The following is a 17,726-nucleotide window of genomic DNA, read 5'->3' as shown; positions in this document are numbered from 1 at the left end:
CACATCTGGGGGGGAACTATAACAGGAGGAGCGGTATCAAGGATTGGGAAATGTCATAAAGAGTTGATGGCAGTATCATAATCTGCAAATGTGTACAGAACAGTTCTGAAGCTGTGTCCTTTTCTGTGCGATCCAGGTTTCTGCATGCACTCAAAAAACCTCAGCTGCTGCAAATTCTTCACTGAAAACTATGTATGTAGCTTTAAGAAGAAGGAAGACATAATTCTTCATCAAAAGTGGATATATACGCTTCGTCTGTGGCTCCTAATTACAGTCGGCTTTTGCAACACTCATGTTGTGCCTGAAACCTGCATGTAAGAAATTATTGATACTATTTTTATTTATTTTTTTTTTTAGCTGAGACTCACTGGCGTATATTTGCAGATTCTGTTACATGTAAAAAAAACATAAACAAAACCTTTCACACTTTCATTCCTTTACAAATTCACAAATCAGAAACTCTGATGGCCAGATTGGGATTCACATCCCTCCAAACATATTCGCCAACACAAACATCTGTTTGATTGTGTTCCTTGAATGTTGCCGTGTTCCGTTTCTTTTCTGTGTGTCTTATCTTGTTGTTGTGTTTTGCACCTCTGAGTCATGCGTACAATCAAGACTTAGGAATCATTCACAGCTTTCTGCTCGGTAAGATATTTTCATACACCGTAGGTATGCCAGAGAGGGCCGCACTGCTCTCCCAGAGCGCCAACAATACAAAGACTGTTCGGTTAGAGATTATTTTTCTTTAATTTACGAGAAGAAAAACAAAGAAAACACTCTGTGGCAAATTAGAAATGTATTTATGAAAATAAATGACTGCACAATAGTGTAAATACTCTTGATTACTTTTGAGGTATTCTTTTTGTTGTTTGTCATGACTGTCCAGTCACAAGGTATTTTTGGCAATGGCGTTTAGAGTCCGGACTTTGCCCACGTCTGCCACCTTCAGGCCGTACTCGGGTGCTGAGAAAGCAGCTCCCATCGTCACGCAGGTGTTCCTGCACATAAAAGCATTATTCAACCTGTTTGAACCCAGCTGTGACACCTTGAAATGGCAAGAAATCTCCTCGTGGATGCACGAGCATGGAACAAAAAGAAAAGTCCCACCACAGCTTACGCATTACTCAAAGCTGGTTGCAAACGAACCTGAACTTCATAGCAGAGTCCCTGCTGGAGCGGGCTGAGCAGTGAAACTCTTGAGCTCCTGATCCCTCAAGTATTCTCTGCAGGTTCCTTTCGGTGACACCCCCTCCTGTTACCAGAGAAAGAATGAATATAGAAATAAAAATAAATCGGACGGACAGAAAGTTACCAAAAACACTTGGACGTGCATGCAGTACAGAATAAAAGCTGAAGGCACTAACCTGGCATTACAATAATTCTCCCTTTAGCCTGTTGAGTGAAGATTACAAAGTGAATGATCAAGCAGTTTCAGTAAGTCACCGTGTTTTCATGCGTTTTAATACAAACTTGCATTCACAAATACTTTACACATACTTGCTCGATGAGCCGTTTGATGAGGGGAAGTCCTTCCAAAGCCGAGCTGTCGCAGCCACTTGTCAACACACGCTGAAATCCTAACGATATAAGAGCCTCCAGAGCAACTCCTGGGTCGTGAACCATGTCAAAAGCTGCAATGAGATCAATATTACATTCACAACACGAGCACGGACTCACCATGAATTCTTTCTGCACATTTTAGGTGCTATTCTCAGAAGCACTGATGAAAGCACTAAAGGGCTTTCGCTCTATTGAGGATGTGTGATCTTCTTTTAAGTGTGACTGCTGGCAGCTGCGTGATATTTTAAAAGCTTGCTTGGGCTTTGAAAGAGAAAATGTTACCTCGGTGGAAGGTGACGGGCAAAGGACGAGCAGCAGCTGGTGAGCAAAAAAAAGTGAAAGAGGTATTAAAGGAAACGAGCAAACTGACATAATGGTACAGTTACTTGCACATTGTTACACCTCCCCCCCTCACACACACAATGGCCGGTTGTTTATACAGCGCTGCATCCTGTACATCAAATACAAAAAGCTCATACCTCCTCATATTGTTATCAAAAGCAACACTAAGACAAAAATAGTCACATACAGGTGACCATAAAAACTATGTACATATAGAGCCAGGCACAGTTTAACTTTGTGATTCTGTTTCCCTTTTAGTGTATTAAATGCTTCACATATTACCATTTACAGTACCGAGCTTTCAAATCCCTTAAATTTGGTATAGGATTACAAACACTTGCCCAGTTAACAACTGAACAACACAGTTTGGATCTTTAAAGTACATCTGGCTGAGTAGATGTCTTGAAATTGTCTTTAATCACTATGTAATGAATCAGTGAGGACTACTATTACCTGTAGTATACGGGTCAATTTGATTTGAATTTAAAAAAGAAGGGACGCGGTCCTCTGTTGTCTTCCGTAATCCAATTAGGTTTACATTACAAAAAGAGCTCTGTTACTAACAAATGGAAAGAGCAGTCTTTGTATCCACTGTGCCTGTGGCGTTGTTGTTAAAAGTAAGTAAGACACATACACACCAACTAAATCCTTTGCAGTCAGACTGTCTGAGTCACTTTGCTCCGTGTTGACGGTCTCTGGGCTGTTTAATGCAGATAGGTCAGGTTGAGGGTTCTCTCTGCCTTTAAAATGGGCTTCAAATGGAAAACAACTCCAAAAGACCAGGTGAGACCAGGTGAGGGATTTGTTGGGTCCATAAATTTCATCATGTTGTTTATGTGAGCAGTGGCTTTATCATTAATCCACCACCCTGGACAGATGAGGCTGCATCAACTGTGTACACTACAACTTTACAGCTTGAGTTTTTATTAGTCTTTCTTTTTTATATGGGCCATATTACTCTTTTGCCATGATAAGGCATGTTTGATTCTACATTCTAATAAAAGGAGCATTTTTTGTGAAGGAAAGGAGATAGTCAACCCGCAATTCCTTGTGGCCCTCGGTTTCAAAATGTTACTCGATTATGTGAGCGTGTCAGTTCTGTGCCTTTTTATTTTCTTTCCAAATTACACACATTATAATAAAGTAATATTTCATATCTCTTTGTACACTAATGTGACATATGATACAGCCCACATGTTACAACGTGATAACATTGCATTAGATTTAGTATCTAAAGCACTTTATGTTCAGTTTGTTTTTCAATTGTACTGTTGTGACAGGTAAAGGTGCTAAAGCACCTCACAATCCAGTTATTCACAGTCTCGAACATTTGTTACTTTTGAATTAATTCATCAATTTATTCACTTTGGTTATCAATTTTAGACGCAAGGCCAAAAATCACGTTTTCATTGACTAATGTGTAATGCTTAAAAGTCTACTGAATAAAATAAAGGGATTGTTCTTTGTTTTGGCTGTTTGGAGATCATTTCTAAAATGGCATTTTATAGAGTGGAGAGGGGTTTTGAAGAAAGCATGCGGTGTCATATCATGGAACATTTTTGTTATATACACTGGATCTACGGTCATGTTCCCTGTGGGATTTTGAGGAACTGTACATTATGAGGAGCATCCTGGTTGTGGTCACTGACTGCCTTGCAAGCACATACAGTTTAGACCAAAAACAGAGGCTGCCAATACCCAATAACTCCATGCAGAGCTCTGAATCCACCCGTCCATCCTCTGTCAGGGCTCCCAGGACTAGTCCATCAGCGCCATGGTTCTTCATTAGCTCTACATCCTTCCTCATCACCTCCATTTCCTGGTCCGAGTACAGGAAGTCGCCACCACGAGGCCTTATCATCACATAGACTGGAATTTTGATGTATTGCTTGACTACCTGGAGCAGACCTGGAGCAAAGCAAATAAGGGGCAGAAGAAGTGGGATTGGGTGCCAATCAGGGCTCAAGAACTTGATCTGAACTGTGCTGCTCACCTAGACTGGGAGTGAGCCCTCCCTCCAGAAGACTCGAGCACAACTCAAGCCGACCAGCACCTGTCAGGAGCGACAAACGCTTAGTCCGAAGATCTGTTTTGAGCAGCGCCTAAATACTGTCAGATAGCCTTACAACATGTGACCTTACTCCCAGTGCAATGCAGTTTTAGCGTGGCTGTTGTGAGTTTAACAGAAAAGGCACAGCACTGTCCACTACACTTTACCGACCTCCTCGTTCAGCATTGACAGCGGAGTCCACGGAGTCCACACACACCTCCATTAAAAAGCCCTGAGCCATAGTGAATGTCTGGACAGTGAGACAGAAAGAGATGCACTTTAAATTTGTTACCCAGCACGTTCACAATCGTTTGGCAAACTTGTTTTTTTTTTGCTTCTACCACCACATCTACCTGTCACTTCTCTTTCCTGTCGAATGTCCAAATAAAATCAGTAGTTTGGAAGCGATTTGAAGTGAGAGCATGTGTTGTTTGATCAGCTGCTACAGCCAGCCATCATAAATAAGCACCGGTTTCCGGGTTGTTTAATTTCAGACCTTTACTCCAGCGACGAGGGCGGTGAAGCTTGGAGAACTGTGTTCCCGCCCATGCGGGAGACGCTAAAAGCATAAACTTCTAAAGATGCAACTTACGAAACAAGAAATAACATATATAAATGAACCTTTTATTGTTTATATTTGAGTATGTTGCTTCGCACAAAAACTAAACAAAGAAACAAAAATAAATTACAAGAAAAAAAAATTAAGCTAAATTCAAGTTACTTTCGTTTGACGTCAATGACGCCGAAGTTAGCTTCTGATTTGTGAGTTACGAGTTCAGAACAAAAAAGATGTAATTTCACAGTTTTTTGGGAAATATACCACCATAGAATAGTTCCGGATGAGATCACAATTTAGACCGTTCAAATGGGGACTAGATGATCCTATATATCGTAAAAAAATAAAATAAAAAATCTAACAAACAACTTTAAAAAACACTTTGTGTTTTTCTTGAAACGAATAAAAAAGGCCATTTTCACACAGCTCCCGCATCTAGGCCATTGGAGACAAAATAAATGTACCTGAGATTTCCTTAAAACCTCCATTTGTGTTTGACAAAGTCATAATATAGTTATAATATTTGTAGGATGATTTTGGCCTGACCCGACCGACAGATTCAGCGGGTATAGAAAATGGATGGATGGATGGTTTTTGGCCTGATTTGACAAATTTAAGTAATCTGGGTTTTTGATATGGATCTGGTTTCTAAAGGTCTGAATGTGGAAAGAAGCAGTGAGATTGAGCCAGCAGGGGCCCTTTTTATGTATTTCCACACATAAAACAAAGGTGTTTCGAATTACAAAGTGTGTTTACAAGTGTAGTGTCATGCGATAATTCAATCCAGATTTGATTCGTGTAGTTATTGAGGACTTCCATTTGGACCTGAGCTAAAGTCGTCTTGATCCCGAAAAATGAGTGAAATGGCCCTTTTCCTCCTTTACCTAATAGGCAGCTACGAAACGGAAGCCAACTTCAGCTCTGTGGAACATCAAGAGGTTTGTGTAAGCTTCGTCTGTCAGAGTCAGGAAACCAGCCGGGGAACAACAGCCCCCTGTGGCAGCTTTCACAACAGCCTTGTAACTTCACAGCGGACTTTGATACACAAAGATGTTGCTCTCATCGTTACGGACAACTATTTTGTGCGGTTGCAGAAACGCTGGAAAGGAGTTTCAACACAGCAGCGTGAGTAGAGTTAGCTTTAGCCGCTAATGTTAGCTAGCATTTTAGATAAGCTAGGAAGAGGTCATAGCACAACTCTTATGACTCTATATATCAATGAGCCGTTCAGCAACTACTGTTTTCCGCTTAAATGTTGTTTGCCACCTTTATTTAAGGCCAGTGGAGGTTGTTAACGTTGCAGATGTGGCTGCAGAAGCCGCGGTCACGTCCGCATGTATCAGTTAACAGCCGAATTACATCACCGACCTCTAGCGTTAACTAGAGCCGTAAAATACACCTAACACTTTTAATATCCAGGCATCACTTAGCAGTTCAAAATCTAAACTCTTCTCACGCTCTTGAGAATGGAACATGGCCTAAACTAATTCCGTGTTAACGTGTGTACATGACAACAAAAAGTAATCTTAATCTTAATAATAGAAAGAGGAGATTTCTAAGCTGTTTGTTTGTTTTACTCATTGATCTTGAAACAACTCTCTCTCTCTTATTTAAAGCATCAGCGGAGTTCACAGCTTCGGCAATGGCTTGTGAAGAGAAATCAGAGCACCATCACGGTGGAGGCAGGAGCCCCCTCCGCGCCAGCAGCGGCCGCCGCTGTTCCCAACGCAGCCACAAATCGCATAGTGGGTCGCTGGTTACTGGGCTGCAGCGGGCTGGTGGTTGGGGCCGTGGTCTTGGGTGGCGTCACAAGGTACGAGTGGCTTAAAGTGAACGTCTTTGCGTGTGTAATACTCCTCCTTGTATTGCAGTGGTGTTAATGGATAACCGCTGTATCTATGCATTTGCCTCAATCAGGCTAACGGAGTCTGGGCTCTCCATGGTTGACTGGCATTTGGTCAGAGAGATGAAGCCGCCTCAGTCGCAAGCAGAGTGGGAGGCTGAGTTTTCCAAGTACCAGCAGTTTCCAGAGTTCAAAATGTACGAAACTAATTTGACATTTGCTGATGTTTTGACACAGTAACATTTAACACTCGATGCATAAAAGCGCAGCTTTCACAATTGCCGAACTCAACACACATGAGTGTTACACATCAGCTGGGGCTTTTAGGAAAAAAGTTGTTCTCGTTTCCATTTCTTTCTCCCCAGAATGAATCACGACATGACTCTGTCAGAGTTTAAGTTCATCTTCTTCATGGAGTGGGGCCATCGCATGTGGGGCAGGCTGGTTGGACTGGCGTACATCCTCCCTACCGCTTACTTCTGGAAGAAAGGGTACTTCAATCGCTCCATGAAGGGAAAAGTGCTCGGGCTCTGTGGATTTGTCTTCTTCCAGGTAAGGCTGCCTATTCATATATTTGTTTAGTCGGCTCCATGAGTGCTTTTTTTTTTTTTCAGTTGTAGTGATGTGGTTTTACAAGTATTATTGATATCTAACTATGAAGTTGTTTGTCTTCTCAGGGCCTTCTGGGTTGGTACATGGTAAAAAGTGGACTGGAGGAGAAGCCCGAGTCACATGACATCCCTCGAGTCAGCCAGTATCGTCTGAGTGCTCATCTGGGTTCCGCCTTATTACTCTACACTGCCAGTCTCTGGACTGGGCTTTCTCTGCTGCTCCCAGTACACAAGGTACAGCAGTTAGTTTCTTGCTTACAAGTGAAATTGTAAGAATGTTAAGACTGTAAAGTAATACTAAAGGGCTCTAGACTAACTTTTTGCACTGGTGCGCCCAACTTTTTTTCTTAGGTGCACCAGCACAAAAGTTAGGTGCACCCAAATTTTCAAACGCATTGCATTTAACACTGCAGTTTTACAGGTTCACTTTTATTTATTTATTCATTTATTTATTTTTAAATCGCTGTCCATATAGGCAATATTGACTTGTAAACGATTAACTAGCAATCTGGTCAAATAAAGTTCTTTATTTGAAGCACAATTCTACAAACTTACTGAACTTAACTTACTAACTACTTACTGAAAAAGTGTTGGTGCTTAAAGTGCTTCACTGGCCTGAAATTTAAACTAAAAACATCTCAAGATAAATTAAATAAAAAGAAAATCTAAATTAATATTGCAAGTGTTTTAAGGGCTTCAAACTGAACATCTCATGGCTCAATGTCTTATGGACTATCCTCCATTGCAGTCACATGGCCCTCGGATGGCCAACTCCTGTAGTTAGGTAACTTAAATATATATATTATCAGTATATTCACCGGTCTTCCTCTCCTCAAGATACGGCCGTACACACTGACGCATTCCTGAACGATCAGGAATGCCATTTACTCACTGTTCGCAATTAGCACAGACGTCTTTTTTTTCAATGTATCTGCGATGACTCCTATAAATTGCGCGCACACGACATCATTGGTGTACGTCGGGTTTATGTTCAAGCTATTTTTCTTCTGAAGAATTATTTCGGACTTGAACTTAGTGAAGGGAACTTTTGCAATATGGTAGGTAATGTTAAACGTGATTGTCATTTCGGCCTCGTCCGATGATGTGTTTGCTGCTGCCTGCCGCTGAAAGGCAGCGGGGAGCGGGGACACTGAGCGGGTAATGTGTTTTCATAGATGCGTTGTGCTTTTACAGCGTTTCAATTCGAAATCTATTAGAACCAGTCACAAATGCACTATTGCCACACTTTACAGTAAATGCAGTGCATTATGTTATCGGCTTTACTGCATCTTAGCCAGGGAAACTGGTCAAGCCACTCTCTTAGAAATGTGTACACTTTACCCCTTTTAATTTCAGATGGTTCTGGCTCGGAGTTGATCGTTTGTGGCTCATTATCTGATGCTAGCTCCAGATGCTAGCTCCGGACCTTGGCCTGACATAACGTGGGAGGTTGATGGCTCCGTGTCAGAGCATTGGTTGTGGTTATTTTTGGACGCATCAGGCCTTAACTTAACGAGAAAGTTGTCAATCATTCTTTTCATCTTCTCACCCGCGGCTACATCCACTGTTTATCTGACGGGCCGAGGTTCATCAGCTCTCTGTCTGACTACAGGATGCGCGTGTTCAAACGTACACATGCACGTACACGGGCCAATCAGAGGGGGTCCCGCCCTTCACTATCTCTCATTGGTTTAGACTATGATATGGGTCTAATGTGTGTCTGTTGTTGAACCACAGGGAGACTTTCAGAGTTTTTTTTTTTTTCCTCGAACGGGTGGTTGTGCCTGTGCGACCTCATATTTTTTTTAGTCGCACCATTGAGAAAATAGGTCGCCTGTGCGACCAAATTGGTCGCACTCTAGAGCCCTGAATACAGTTTTAACTTTGAACATTCTGAGCAAATACACAGTTGCTTGATACAAGTTTTTGTGTTTGATTTCTTTCATAGATGGCAGACACCAAAAATCTCATGCTGCTCAGGAGGTTTGCCAAGGGTACTGGTGGACTCGTCTTCCTTACTGCTCTTTCAGGTACTTTTAACCTTATTTGACAAGCCACCCATGACATCTGTTGACAGACGGGAGCACTTTCATGTGCGTTTGTGCATACAAACAAATACTTTGCTATAGTTTTAGCTAAACATCTGTTTACTCCTTGTAGTGCCAGTCACATCAAAGGCCAAATGCACAAATTGCACACAAGTGAAATAAAACCTGGTCTGCTCTTTAAATGATGGGAGGAGATTTCTGAGACAGTCCTATCTGAACAAACTTGTTTCCTCTCTGTGTGTGTGTGTGTGTGTGTGTGTGTGTGTGTGTGACGATAATTTGAGAGGCAGATTTTATGACCTTGACTAGATATTTGTCTGATTAACTTGCTATACTGTTAAGGTTGTGATGTCATGACGAGCACAATCTGTAACAATGTTGCTGATGATTTTTTCCACAGGTGCTTTTGTTGCCGGTTTGGATGCGGGGCTGGTGTACAACTCCTTCCCTAAGATGGCAGATAGATGGATTCCTGAAGACCTGCTGGCCTTCTCCCCGACCCTCAAGAACTTCTTTGAAAATCCCACCACTGTACAGTTTGACCACAGAATTTTGGTAAGCTTCTGAATCGACAACATTTTGTCATTTTAATTTCACTAGCGACCTTGTCACCGTGTCTTTTATCCAGTCTCATGGAGACTGGCAGAAATATGGGTTGTGGGATACTCTTCTGCCTTTTTAAAAACCTTTTTTTTTTTTTCATTTGTCTTTAGGCGATGTCTTCTTTGGCAGCGATTACAAGCCTTTATCTGTTCTCAAGGAGGGTGGTGTTGCCCAGGAGGGCTAAGATTGCAATCGGTCTCCTGGCAGCGATGGCCTACACTCAGGTAGAGTGTCAGACACATAAATGGGGGTATATTTGTGTCCAGTACCTTTTGAGTCTAACAACACTGTGTTTGTGTGCTCTTTAGGTTGCCCTTGGTGTCAGCACACTGTTACTGTACGTCCCCACTCCACTGGCAGCAACTCACCAGTCTGGCTCAGTGGCTCTTCTGTCTCTTGCCATTTGGGTTCTGGCAGAGCTCCGCAAAATGCCTAAATAAATCCTCCTGAATGGACTAATCCAATCCCTTGCAGCCACATGGGGAAACCTGGAAGAGTTTCCCTGGTGTCACAAAAAGAGGAATTCATTGCAAACAGAGGAAAAAATGTAGAGAAAGATTCTGCATTACAACATTTGACTTGAAGTATATGCTTTGAAGTATGTGTGTTGCATTGTAATCCTCATGAAAAGATGGTAAAATATATTCATGACACCATTGGTAAAGCAAGTAAGTAAGTTATTTGATCATCAGTGATAAAAATTGCAAGTACACATGGAGGAAACATGTCATTTTCAGCTAGTAAAGGAAGATCTAGAAAGCAAAAGGAAGGATGTTTATCTCCAGCTTTAATGCCTAGGCAAAGTTGGATTTCTGCAGGAATGTCAACAACAATAACTATAGCTTTGGAATGGAATTTGGCTATTAAATGGTCGCCCCCCCTCGCCTTGCATCTGGACACACGCTGCCTATTAGTTAGAACAGACCTGGCTCCAGGGATCATATGTATAATTCTGTAAATTATATGAAAATGCTTAATGTCTTGCTGAGATTTGTGATGATAAATTATGTTGTAAAATAGTAAAATGCAGAGCATTTGGATAGTTTTCACATATTTCAAGATTTTCATGTGAAAATCAAAACACTCATCTTGAATTTGGTGTTTTTTTTGTGTTTTTTTCTCATCAACGACATAGTAAAAACATTTTGGGGGGGATTTTTGTTAAAAGAAAAATTATTTATTAAAAATAAAGGACTAAAATATCATTAAATAATTCAGATCCATTTTTTTTTTTTATATTTGCAACATAATTGTAGTTTGTCTTTCCATCAGAGGTCCACGGAGCCCTTACAACTTCGTGGAGTCTTCGTGTGCCTAATTCAATTCTTTGAACATTATGAAAATAATTAAATTCATTTAACATAATTAGGAAATGGAATGAACAGCATGTACAGTATCAGTCAATATGTGACTGTCATTTCATATTCAATTAGTAGGTCCAAACCTTAGAATGATACTCTGATTCAGTTTGAGAATTGTCTAAGACTGGAGCACTTAATCGATCAGGCATTTGTGATACACTGGTTAGACGGAGGCCTTTCAAAACTTAAAGGCACATAACGACCTGCTGGGAATTTGCGAAAAGTCACCCGAACGACTCTCGGACCACGAGAAGCTAAATATTTTGAAATGATGAAACAAACTTTCTGGCCACAGTTCCTGACGGCGTGAGGAGGAAACCAGGGACTGAACATCAAGACGCATGTCTGTAGTCAAACGTGATGGCAGCATCATTCTGTGGGGATATTTTCTATTTTGACAAGGAACTGGGAGATTTGTCAGGATAGAGGGACAGATGGAAAATGTGGAGCGATAATGGAAACATTGACCGTTACCCAGTTCATACCCACAGTATGAACATAAACTGAATATTGAAATAATCTGACCTCCCAAATGGGTGTTATTTTTGAATACTTGGTATTTCAGAGGATTACTGATGCATGCAGTATTTAAAATCTAAACTCCAGCGCATTTTGCATAGTAACTGTGATTTTTATTGTCTCTGTACAAAATATACACATTTTGAATATGTATGCAACCAGTTGAGGCTAGCTAACTAGACAGTCAGTACAACAGGTTAGTAGGTTTTCATTGTTCTAGACACGGTACATGCGGGTATAGACAGATTTTACTTATGATCAGGGAAACGACTTCAAAAATCTTGGCAGTAACAATAGAAGCCAGGAGTCTTCTTTTCTTTTTTACCCTGGAAAAAATGGAAAATAATTCTTCAATAGGCAGAACAGAAAAATAAGAAATTATAGGTTTGGAAGTAGTTTTTCAGATGAGCCTTAGTGCACCCCTATACTGTTTTCAGAGCAGAACGGGAGGCTGGATGAGTGGAAAAGTACTGTGGTTCAGAACGTTATTGCTATTCTATGTTGGCCTCTGTACTCAATTTGATTAAGATTTAAGTGCCTCTGGTACATTATCTCAGATTGAACAGAAGTGTCGGCGTGACAAGAGGCGAGTGAGTGGTTGCAAATGGTTCTAAAATAAATATTCATCAGATCTTAACTTGCAGTTTCACAACTCAGAATTACACTTCAGTCTGGACAATGCGCAGGCATCCCACATAGTCGGTACTTTGTCTCTGATTGCTTTTTGTCCAGCCTAATACAGACCATCTTAATATTTTCTCTTTGGTGTCACAGAGAGAGGGAGAAAAAAGAGTTTAGAAGTGGGAAGGTGTAAAAAAAATCCATGTCCCTCGTTATTGATGTACACAAACATGTGTACATGCCTCTTTGAAATTGGATTAGCCTAATTCAATTCAACAAGGGTTTTGTGTTTTTTTTTTAAGTGCTTGAACCAGCTACAACGACATGAAATTGCAGATTACAAAGAATTCACAAATACAGTCTGTAATCTATTAAATTCCCTTTGAATGTACTTTGATAGAATGGTACGACTGTGGTATTCCAGGCCCATATCGAGAGATACTTAATTGGTCAAGAGGTTGTTAACTGTGAAACAATCCCCATGTTATACTGGTGAATATCACACTACTGGGGAGGCTATAAATAGTACAACAGTCAACATATAACTACTGCTAGGACTGTAAAAGTTTGGAAGGCCAGGAATTTTTCTACCAGAATTTCATGAATGGAGCTGGGTCATGACCCACTATTGTCTTACATAAGTAAGATAGACAGCATCTCTTTCTGTTACACATGCACACACACACATACACAAAGGGTGAGGCACCTGTGAATGACAAGGAACAGCAGACAGACGAGCAGACTTTGGAGTATCTCTGTAAATACATAATTTGATATAGTGACATCATCATGCGATACTGAAATCAGTTCCTCACGGAAAACAATACTTCTGGACCTCCATCTGTGAAACAGGATCGCTCGGATCTCCGGTGTGTCGTGTGTTCCCTCAGGAAGTGTATTTTCAGTCTCGTCCACCAGGTGGCCATAAACTCCTTCCCATCTCTGTGGCCGGCTCCAGGGAGGTTTTCCCACATGCACAGAGGCAGGATCATAATCACAAACCCAATCACCATAACGGGAAAAGAGTGAAAGTAATCTTAGAAAAACGTTGACAACTTTCTCATTCTGAGTTCTGCCTTTAGAGGGCTGCGATAGTTCCTCCATCAGTGATAAATAAAAGTTGAAATAAAATAGATGGGGGGGAGGGGGGGGGGGTGTGTTAGGTGTGCCAGTGGTGGTAAGCCCACTGCAAGCCTTCTTCCTCTTTACCTTTGGGATAAAACTAAGGTTCTGTATGAAAACGATCTGAGTCGAGGAAACTTCGTTCTTGTGTAGAGAAATGGCGCTGGGGGCCCAGGAGGAGGGACAGGGCCTCTCTGCGCCCTCAGGACTCACAGCTCTCAATGGTGACACAAGCACAAGTCATTCAACCACACAATTAAACACACATACATCCACACACTCTCTTTGTGTCTTCAATCCTGATTCCTCTTGCACACGCACTGCCGTCACCGGTGCCAGTGTCTCTGCTGGTCCGGATTCTTAGATGACGTTTTCAAACAGCTGCATGGACTGCATGATGTTCTCATCCTGGACAGAGACAAGAGGTTTGGATAAGGAGACAAAGCGATTTCTACTTATGTGTCGCCTACAGTAGATGGTTTGAACTCCTAAAAGCAATTATTAGATTCACCGTTTACAGTATTTTTCTTTCTTGTTGAGAGTAGGGGGAGAAAGAAAACACCACCACAATATTTGTGTGTCAGAGCCAGGAGCTTAGTTTAGCTTAAGGGGGGGAAACAACTAGCTTGGATCTGTTCAGAGATTAGGATAAACCCCAATTTCTCCTCTTGGCTCCACCCCTCCATCGCCTCCTTTCAGGATCAAGTTATTGTGGTAATTTAACAATCCAAATGGTGCTCAGCTACCCAAATAAGGAGCTAAATGACCACTGCAACTTGATCTGCAAAAGAAATGGACCACCATACCCATACAAAATGAAGGGGTTGGGTCATGGAAAGGAAATGGACCTAAGAATTCACCTACCACTTCCTATAAAAGTCAATAATTAGCACAGTGGGTCTGTTTATGTCTGACGAGACAGATACAAAAGTCAGTAATAATCTCTCTATGACAGAGGCAGACTAGGTGTTTCCCCTGACATTCAGTCTACGCTACACTTCGCTAATTGTCTCCTGATTCTCGCCGCCTGCTTAATGTTGCAAGAAGGTAAATAAGCGCATTCCACAAATATGCTAAACTATTATTTAAGGACTTGAAACCCATAAAGCTTTTCTGCCCTACCTTTTTACATGATTCGATGAACTCATCTATGGTGACCACGCCATCTTGATTCTGGTCCATTTTCTGAAAGGAAACAGCAGACAGCTTTTACTTCCTAATGAACAATTTTTCTGATTAAAAGAAAGTATACAGCGCAAAGCAACGGGAAACGAGAAACCGCTGAGTTTGACCTGGAAGAAACTCTCCACATGATCTCTTGGGGCTTCGTCGTGCATGGTGGGGTACGTGTACTTCCCCATCATGTCATAGATGGACTTCATGATGTCCAGCATCTCCTGCAAATTGTGGGGCAAAAGGGAGAAAGTAGTACGCTTGGCACACTCGATCTGAGATATCAATATCAAAATGAAAGTGGATGTGTTGATGGATCAATTCATTATCAGCAGGTTGCCAAAACGTTCACATGAGGACTTGTAATACAGATCAACTTATGTCACTGCAACATGTGGATGTATTTGTTACCTCTTTGGTGATGCAGCCATCCTTGTTCAGGTCATAGAGGTTGAACGCCCAGTTTAGCCGGTCATTAACGGTCCCTCTCAGGATGATGGACAAGCCAAATACAAAGTCCTAAGATAATAGGGGAACTGTTTAAGAATTGCTTAGGTCCTGACCCAGTAAATGGGGTCAAATGTTTATCACCTTTTTCTTTGCGGGCAGGTATAAAGAATTCAAACTTTATTTGTGTGGATATAGCTGCTGTAGCAAAATTCAGAGGAACAGATCTGTTTTTATCCCTTCACAAAACGCTGATGTAAGAATAGAGCTCACCTCAAAACTAACTGAGCCGTTCTTGTTTGTATCGAAGGCTTCAAACAGGAAATGCGCATACATACTTGAATCTGTAAAGGTAGAGACTTCCAGTAACCCACGTGCCCTTGAAACATGAAATCTCTGAGCAGCTAGAATTAGCAGTGATCTAAATATAGACTAGTTATAAAAATAATTTCAAATACAACTGGAGGCAAGTGGTTAACTTTTCATCAACCTAAATATCATAAAATGAAAAACTGCTTTGCTTCTCTGCAGTGCACGTACGATGGTTCAACAAAGTAATTATAATGAGTTACTAACAGTATATTCATCCGTTGCGTTAATAAAAGCTCATTTATCTATAAAATACAAATGGAAAGAGTGGCGTAAATGTAAGTATTGACACAGATGTACATGTAAAGAACTGGGAGAGCTCACCTCCCTGAGGAAAGAACTGGGAGTAAATGGTCTTAAAGTTCTCCTCATTTACCGCTCCACTTGGACACTCCTGGGACAAAAACAAAGTGAAATGAGAGAGTCATTAATTCCCACCTAGCAGAGAATACAGAAAGGACAGCACAGATACTTCGCCTCAACCGAATTGATATTGCTTTGAAATCTCATGAAGATATACAGTAACCAGATTTCTGTGGTTGATTTTTCGTTTGCAGTCTGTTCCACCTGTATTATCACACTTCTCCTTCGCCAGACCTACATTTTTGAAGCCCCTGTAGAGGACTTGCAGCTCCTTCTTGGTGAACTTAGTCTGCTCCTGCAGCTTGTCCATGCTTTCAGGGCGATGGCATACAGTAGATAACTCAAAATCATCTTCCACGCTGTCTGTAAAGGGACAGAAAAGGATACGTTAGCAATTACCGCCATGACATCTTCCTAGCACCCAGGTCACTGTAGCTACGACCTCGCCAAGATAAGTTATCAAACTAATATCCAAATAATAAAATCTGTCTTGCATATCATATAGTGGTGCTTGAAAGTTTGTGAACCCTTTGTTGGAACTTTTTTTTTTGGAGAACATAATCAGATTTTCACAAGGCCAGAAATTAGACAAAGAGAACTCATTTTACGAAAAAGAAGTTTTAGCCTACCTGACCATCTAACTGTTGAGAAAGTAATCCATCTTACAATGGCCCCTAGGATGAGCAGTTAATCAATAAAACTTAATTTCTAAGGAATTTGGACTTCACTAATTGACAGAACAGACAGACAAAAGGAGGGAATTTAATAAGCAAAGCCCCTCGAAGGGCAAATGTCTGTGACCGTGGACGGGATAGAAGGCTACAGATTAGACCAAAAAAGGAAGTTTTTCTTAGTTTAAAAAAAGATGTGTTCTATTTGGAGAAGGAAAATTATTCGTAGTACTTTAAATGGTTTGCCCTTTTTACACGCTGCCTATCTTTTGCGCCTTCATTGGACCTCCAATGGAGGTATAAAAAAGTTGATGCCCATCTGGTCCTGCCATGGAGGTAAGTAGCTGAATCATGTGAAGGAGAGCCAGCACGGTGGAATATAGAGTTCTAGACACCAATGTTGCAGGCACTCCTCTGATTCCACAATGCAGGTACATTTTTTGAGAGCACACACGGATAACGGTGCTACATCACCTCTACGCACCTCTTTATAGTACACATTTTGACATGCAATTGAAGAGATTTCATGGGTGTAATAATGATGACTGCATTATACTCCAGGGAAGCTCCTACTATTGTGCATCCTGGTTCATTGTTAAGATTTACTGGGGCTCTGAAAAGAACTCAGCCATCAGTAATACCAATAATTATACCCACGCTTTTCTTGCCATGACAAATAAAAATAGTCTGCTGTGAAAAAAAAAAAAAAGATTTATTTGGTCTGTATAAACAAGTGGAAGGAAGCAACGGCAGAATAACAAGGGCAAATGTAAAGGAATTTGAGGACTTCTGACCATGAACTGAACCTGCAGAAAAAGTCGGTCCATAATAACAAAAATTCTGAACCTTCAACCAACAGAAATCTTGTGGAAGAACCAGACGTGAGCAGCTCATGTGTCTATCCTCCAAACAGGTTAGCACAAGCTTTTGGCCCACAGATTTGTAATGTAGGGTTATTTTTCTCAGTAAATACATGCTTGAGTGTGTGCATTTGTGTTTGATTAGGCTATAGGACTTGGGAGATGGCCATAATTTCAGATCCTACTCCTGCAAGAAATACACAACATTTTCAAGGGTTTACAAACTTTCAAGCACTGCATTCCATACAGCCTAGTGGTGTCCTTTATTCACAAAAGTGTTCATCTTTAAAGCATTTCATTATAAAAACTAAAACACTTCTTACAAATAACTGTGATGTCATTACAACTTAAGTATCTTCCACAGATCTGCTCATCAGCACTTCTTATCACAGAGCAAAGCATAAATCAGTAAAACATTTACAAAATTACCAAATGTCTCGTGTCATGCTCAAGCACACTAGAGAAACAGAGGCCTATGCTGAGGAAGTGAGAGTTATCATTAGGAAACACATTGTAAAAGTTGTGAAAAGAAACACTGACAGATGTTCTTTGTCCTACTCTCATACCATCTGTGTGTAGAGTTCGCGCACCTCTAGCACCAGTT

General features: G+C 41.0%; 3 protein-coding genes across 6 annotated transcripts in view; 1 reads left to right on the top strand and 2 right to left on the bottom strand.

Moving 5' to 3' along the window:
* Positions 1 to 627: 627 nt before the first annotated feature.
* Positions 628 to 4,421, bottom strand: cutc (cutC copper transporter homolog (E. coli)). The gene is made up of 9 exons (XM_075484289.1): positions 4,309 to 4,421; positions 4,127 to 4,205; positions 3,899 to 3,958; positions 3,604 to 3,813; positions 1,846 to 1,881; positions 1,501 to 1,634; positions 1,368 to 1,395; positions 1,150 to 1,255; positions 628 to 1,001 (listed from the first exon to the last, which is right to left on the bottom strand). The coding sequence occupies exons 2-9, from the start codon at positions 4,194 to 4,196 to the stop codon at positions 890 to 892; spliced, it is 756 nt and encodes a 251-aa protein (XP_075340404.1). The 5' UTR covers positions 4,197 to 4,205; positions 4,309 to 4,421; the 3' UTR covers positions 628 to 889.
* Positions 4,422 to 5,439: 1,018 nt separating this feature from the next.
* On the top strand, positions 5,440 to 10,829 carry cox15 (cytochrome c oxidase assembly factor COX15). The gene is made up of 9 exons (XM_075478247.1): positions 5,440 to 5,636; positions 6,128 to 6,324; positions 6,429 to 6,551; positions 6,720 to 6,906; positions 7,032 to 7,199; positions 8,914 to 8,995; positions 9,414 to 9,568; positions 9,727 to 9,840; positions 9,925 to 10,829. The coding sequence occupies exons 1-9, from the start codon at positions 5,562 to 5,564 to the stop codon at positions 10,054 to 10,056; spliced, it is 1,233 nt and encodes a 410-aa protein (XP_075334362.1). The 5' UTR covers positions 5,440 to 5,561; the 3' UTR covers positions 10,057 to 10,829.
* Positions 10,830 to 10,911: 82 nt separating this feature from the next.
* LOC142393041 (A-type potassium channel modulatory protein KCNIP2) overlaps positions 10,912 to 17,726 on the bottom strand; it is a 103,084-nt gene continuing 96,269 nt past the window's right edge. For 2 of the 4 annotated variants that reach the window (XM_075478251.1, XM_075478248.1), the window contains 7 exons: positions 15,830 to 15,954; positions 15,553 to 15,622; positions 15,133 to 15,203; positions 14,824 to 14,931; positions 14,532 to 14,636; positions 14,362 to 14,424; positions 10,912 to 13,647 (listed from right to left, as the gene is read on the bottom strand). In XM_075478251.1, the coding sequence (XP_075334366.1) occupies positions 13,600 to 13,647; positions 14,362 to 14,424; positions 14,532 to 14,636; positions 14,824 to 14,931; positions 15,133 to 15,203; positions 15,553 to 15,622; positions 15,830 to 15,954 (590 nt within the window). In that variant the 3' untranslated portion in view covers positions 10,912 to 13,599. The remainder of the gene's footprint in view (positions 13,648 to 14,361; positions 14,425 to 14,531; positions 14,637 to 14,823; positions 14,932 to 15,132; positions 15,204 to 15,552; positions 15,623 to 15,829; positions 15,955 to 17,726) is intronic. The other 2 variants (XM_075478250.1, XM_075478249.1) reach the window with 1 other exon arrangement.

This window comes from Odontesthes bonariensis, chromosome 2, assembly GCF_027942865.1.
Source record: "Odontesthes bonariensis isolate fOdoBon6 chromosome 2, fOdoBon6.hap1, whole genome shotgun sequence".
NCBI classification, from domain to species: domain Eukaryota; kingdom Metazoa; phylum Chordata; class Actinopteri; order Atheriniformes; family Atherinopsidae; genus Odontesthes; species Odontesthes bonariensis.
Note: the sequence above shows the minus strand (reverse complement) of the source record. Positions and strands in the feature narration are given on the sequence as shown.

What these genes read in the sequence shown, in the direction of transcription:
- cox15 (XM_075478247.1), top strand. Translation starts at nt 5,562, where the DNA reads ATGTTGCTCTCATCGTTACGGACAACTATTTTGTGCGGTTGCAGAAAC. An exon ending in GTCTTGGGTGGCGTCACAAG is followed by an intron (nt 6,325 to 6,428) that starts GTACGAGTGGCT and finishes TGCCTCAATCAG; the next exon opens with GCTAACGGAGTCTGGGCTCT. An exon ending in TGCTGCTCCCAGTACACAAG is followed by an intron (nt 7,200 to 8,913) that starts GTACAGCAGTTA and finishes TTTCTTTCATAG; the next exon opens with ATGGCAGACACCAAAAATCT.
- cutc (XM_075484289.1), bottom strand. Translation starts at nt 4,196, where the DNA reads ATGGCTCAGGGCTTTTTAATGGAGGTGTGTGTGGACTCCGTGGACTCC. An exon ending in AGGGCTCACTCCCAGTCTAG is followed by an intron (nt 3,814 to 3,898) that starts GTGAGCAGCACA and finishes GCTTTGCTCCAG; the next exon opens with GTCTGCTCCAGGTAGTCAAG. An exon ending in GACTCTGCTATGAAGTTCAG is followed by an intron (nt 1,002 to 1,149) that starts GTTCGTTTGCAA and finishes TTTTATGTGCAG; the next exon opens with GAACACCTGCGTGACGATGG.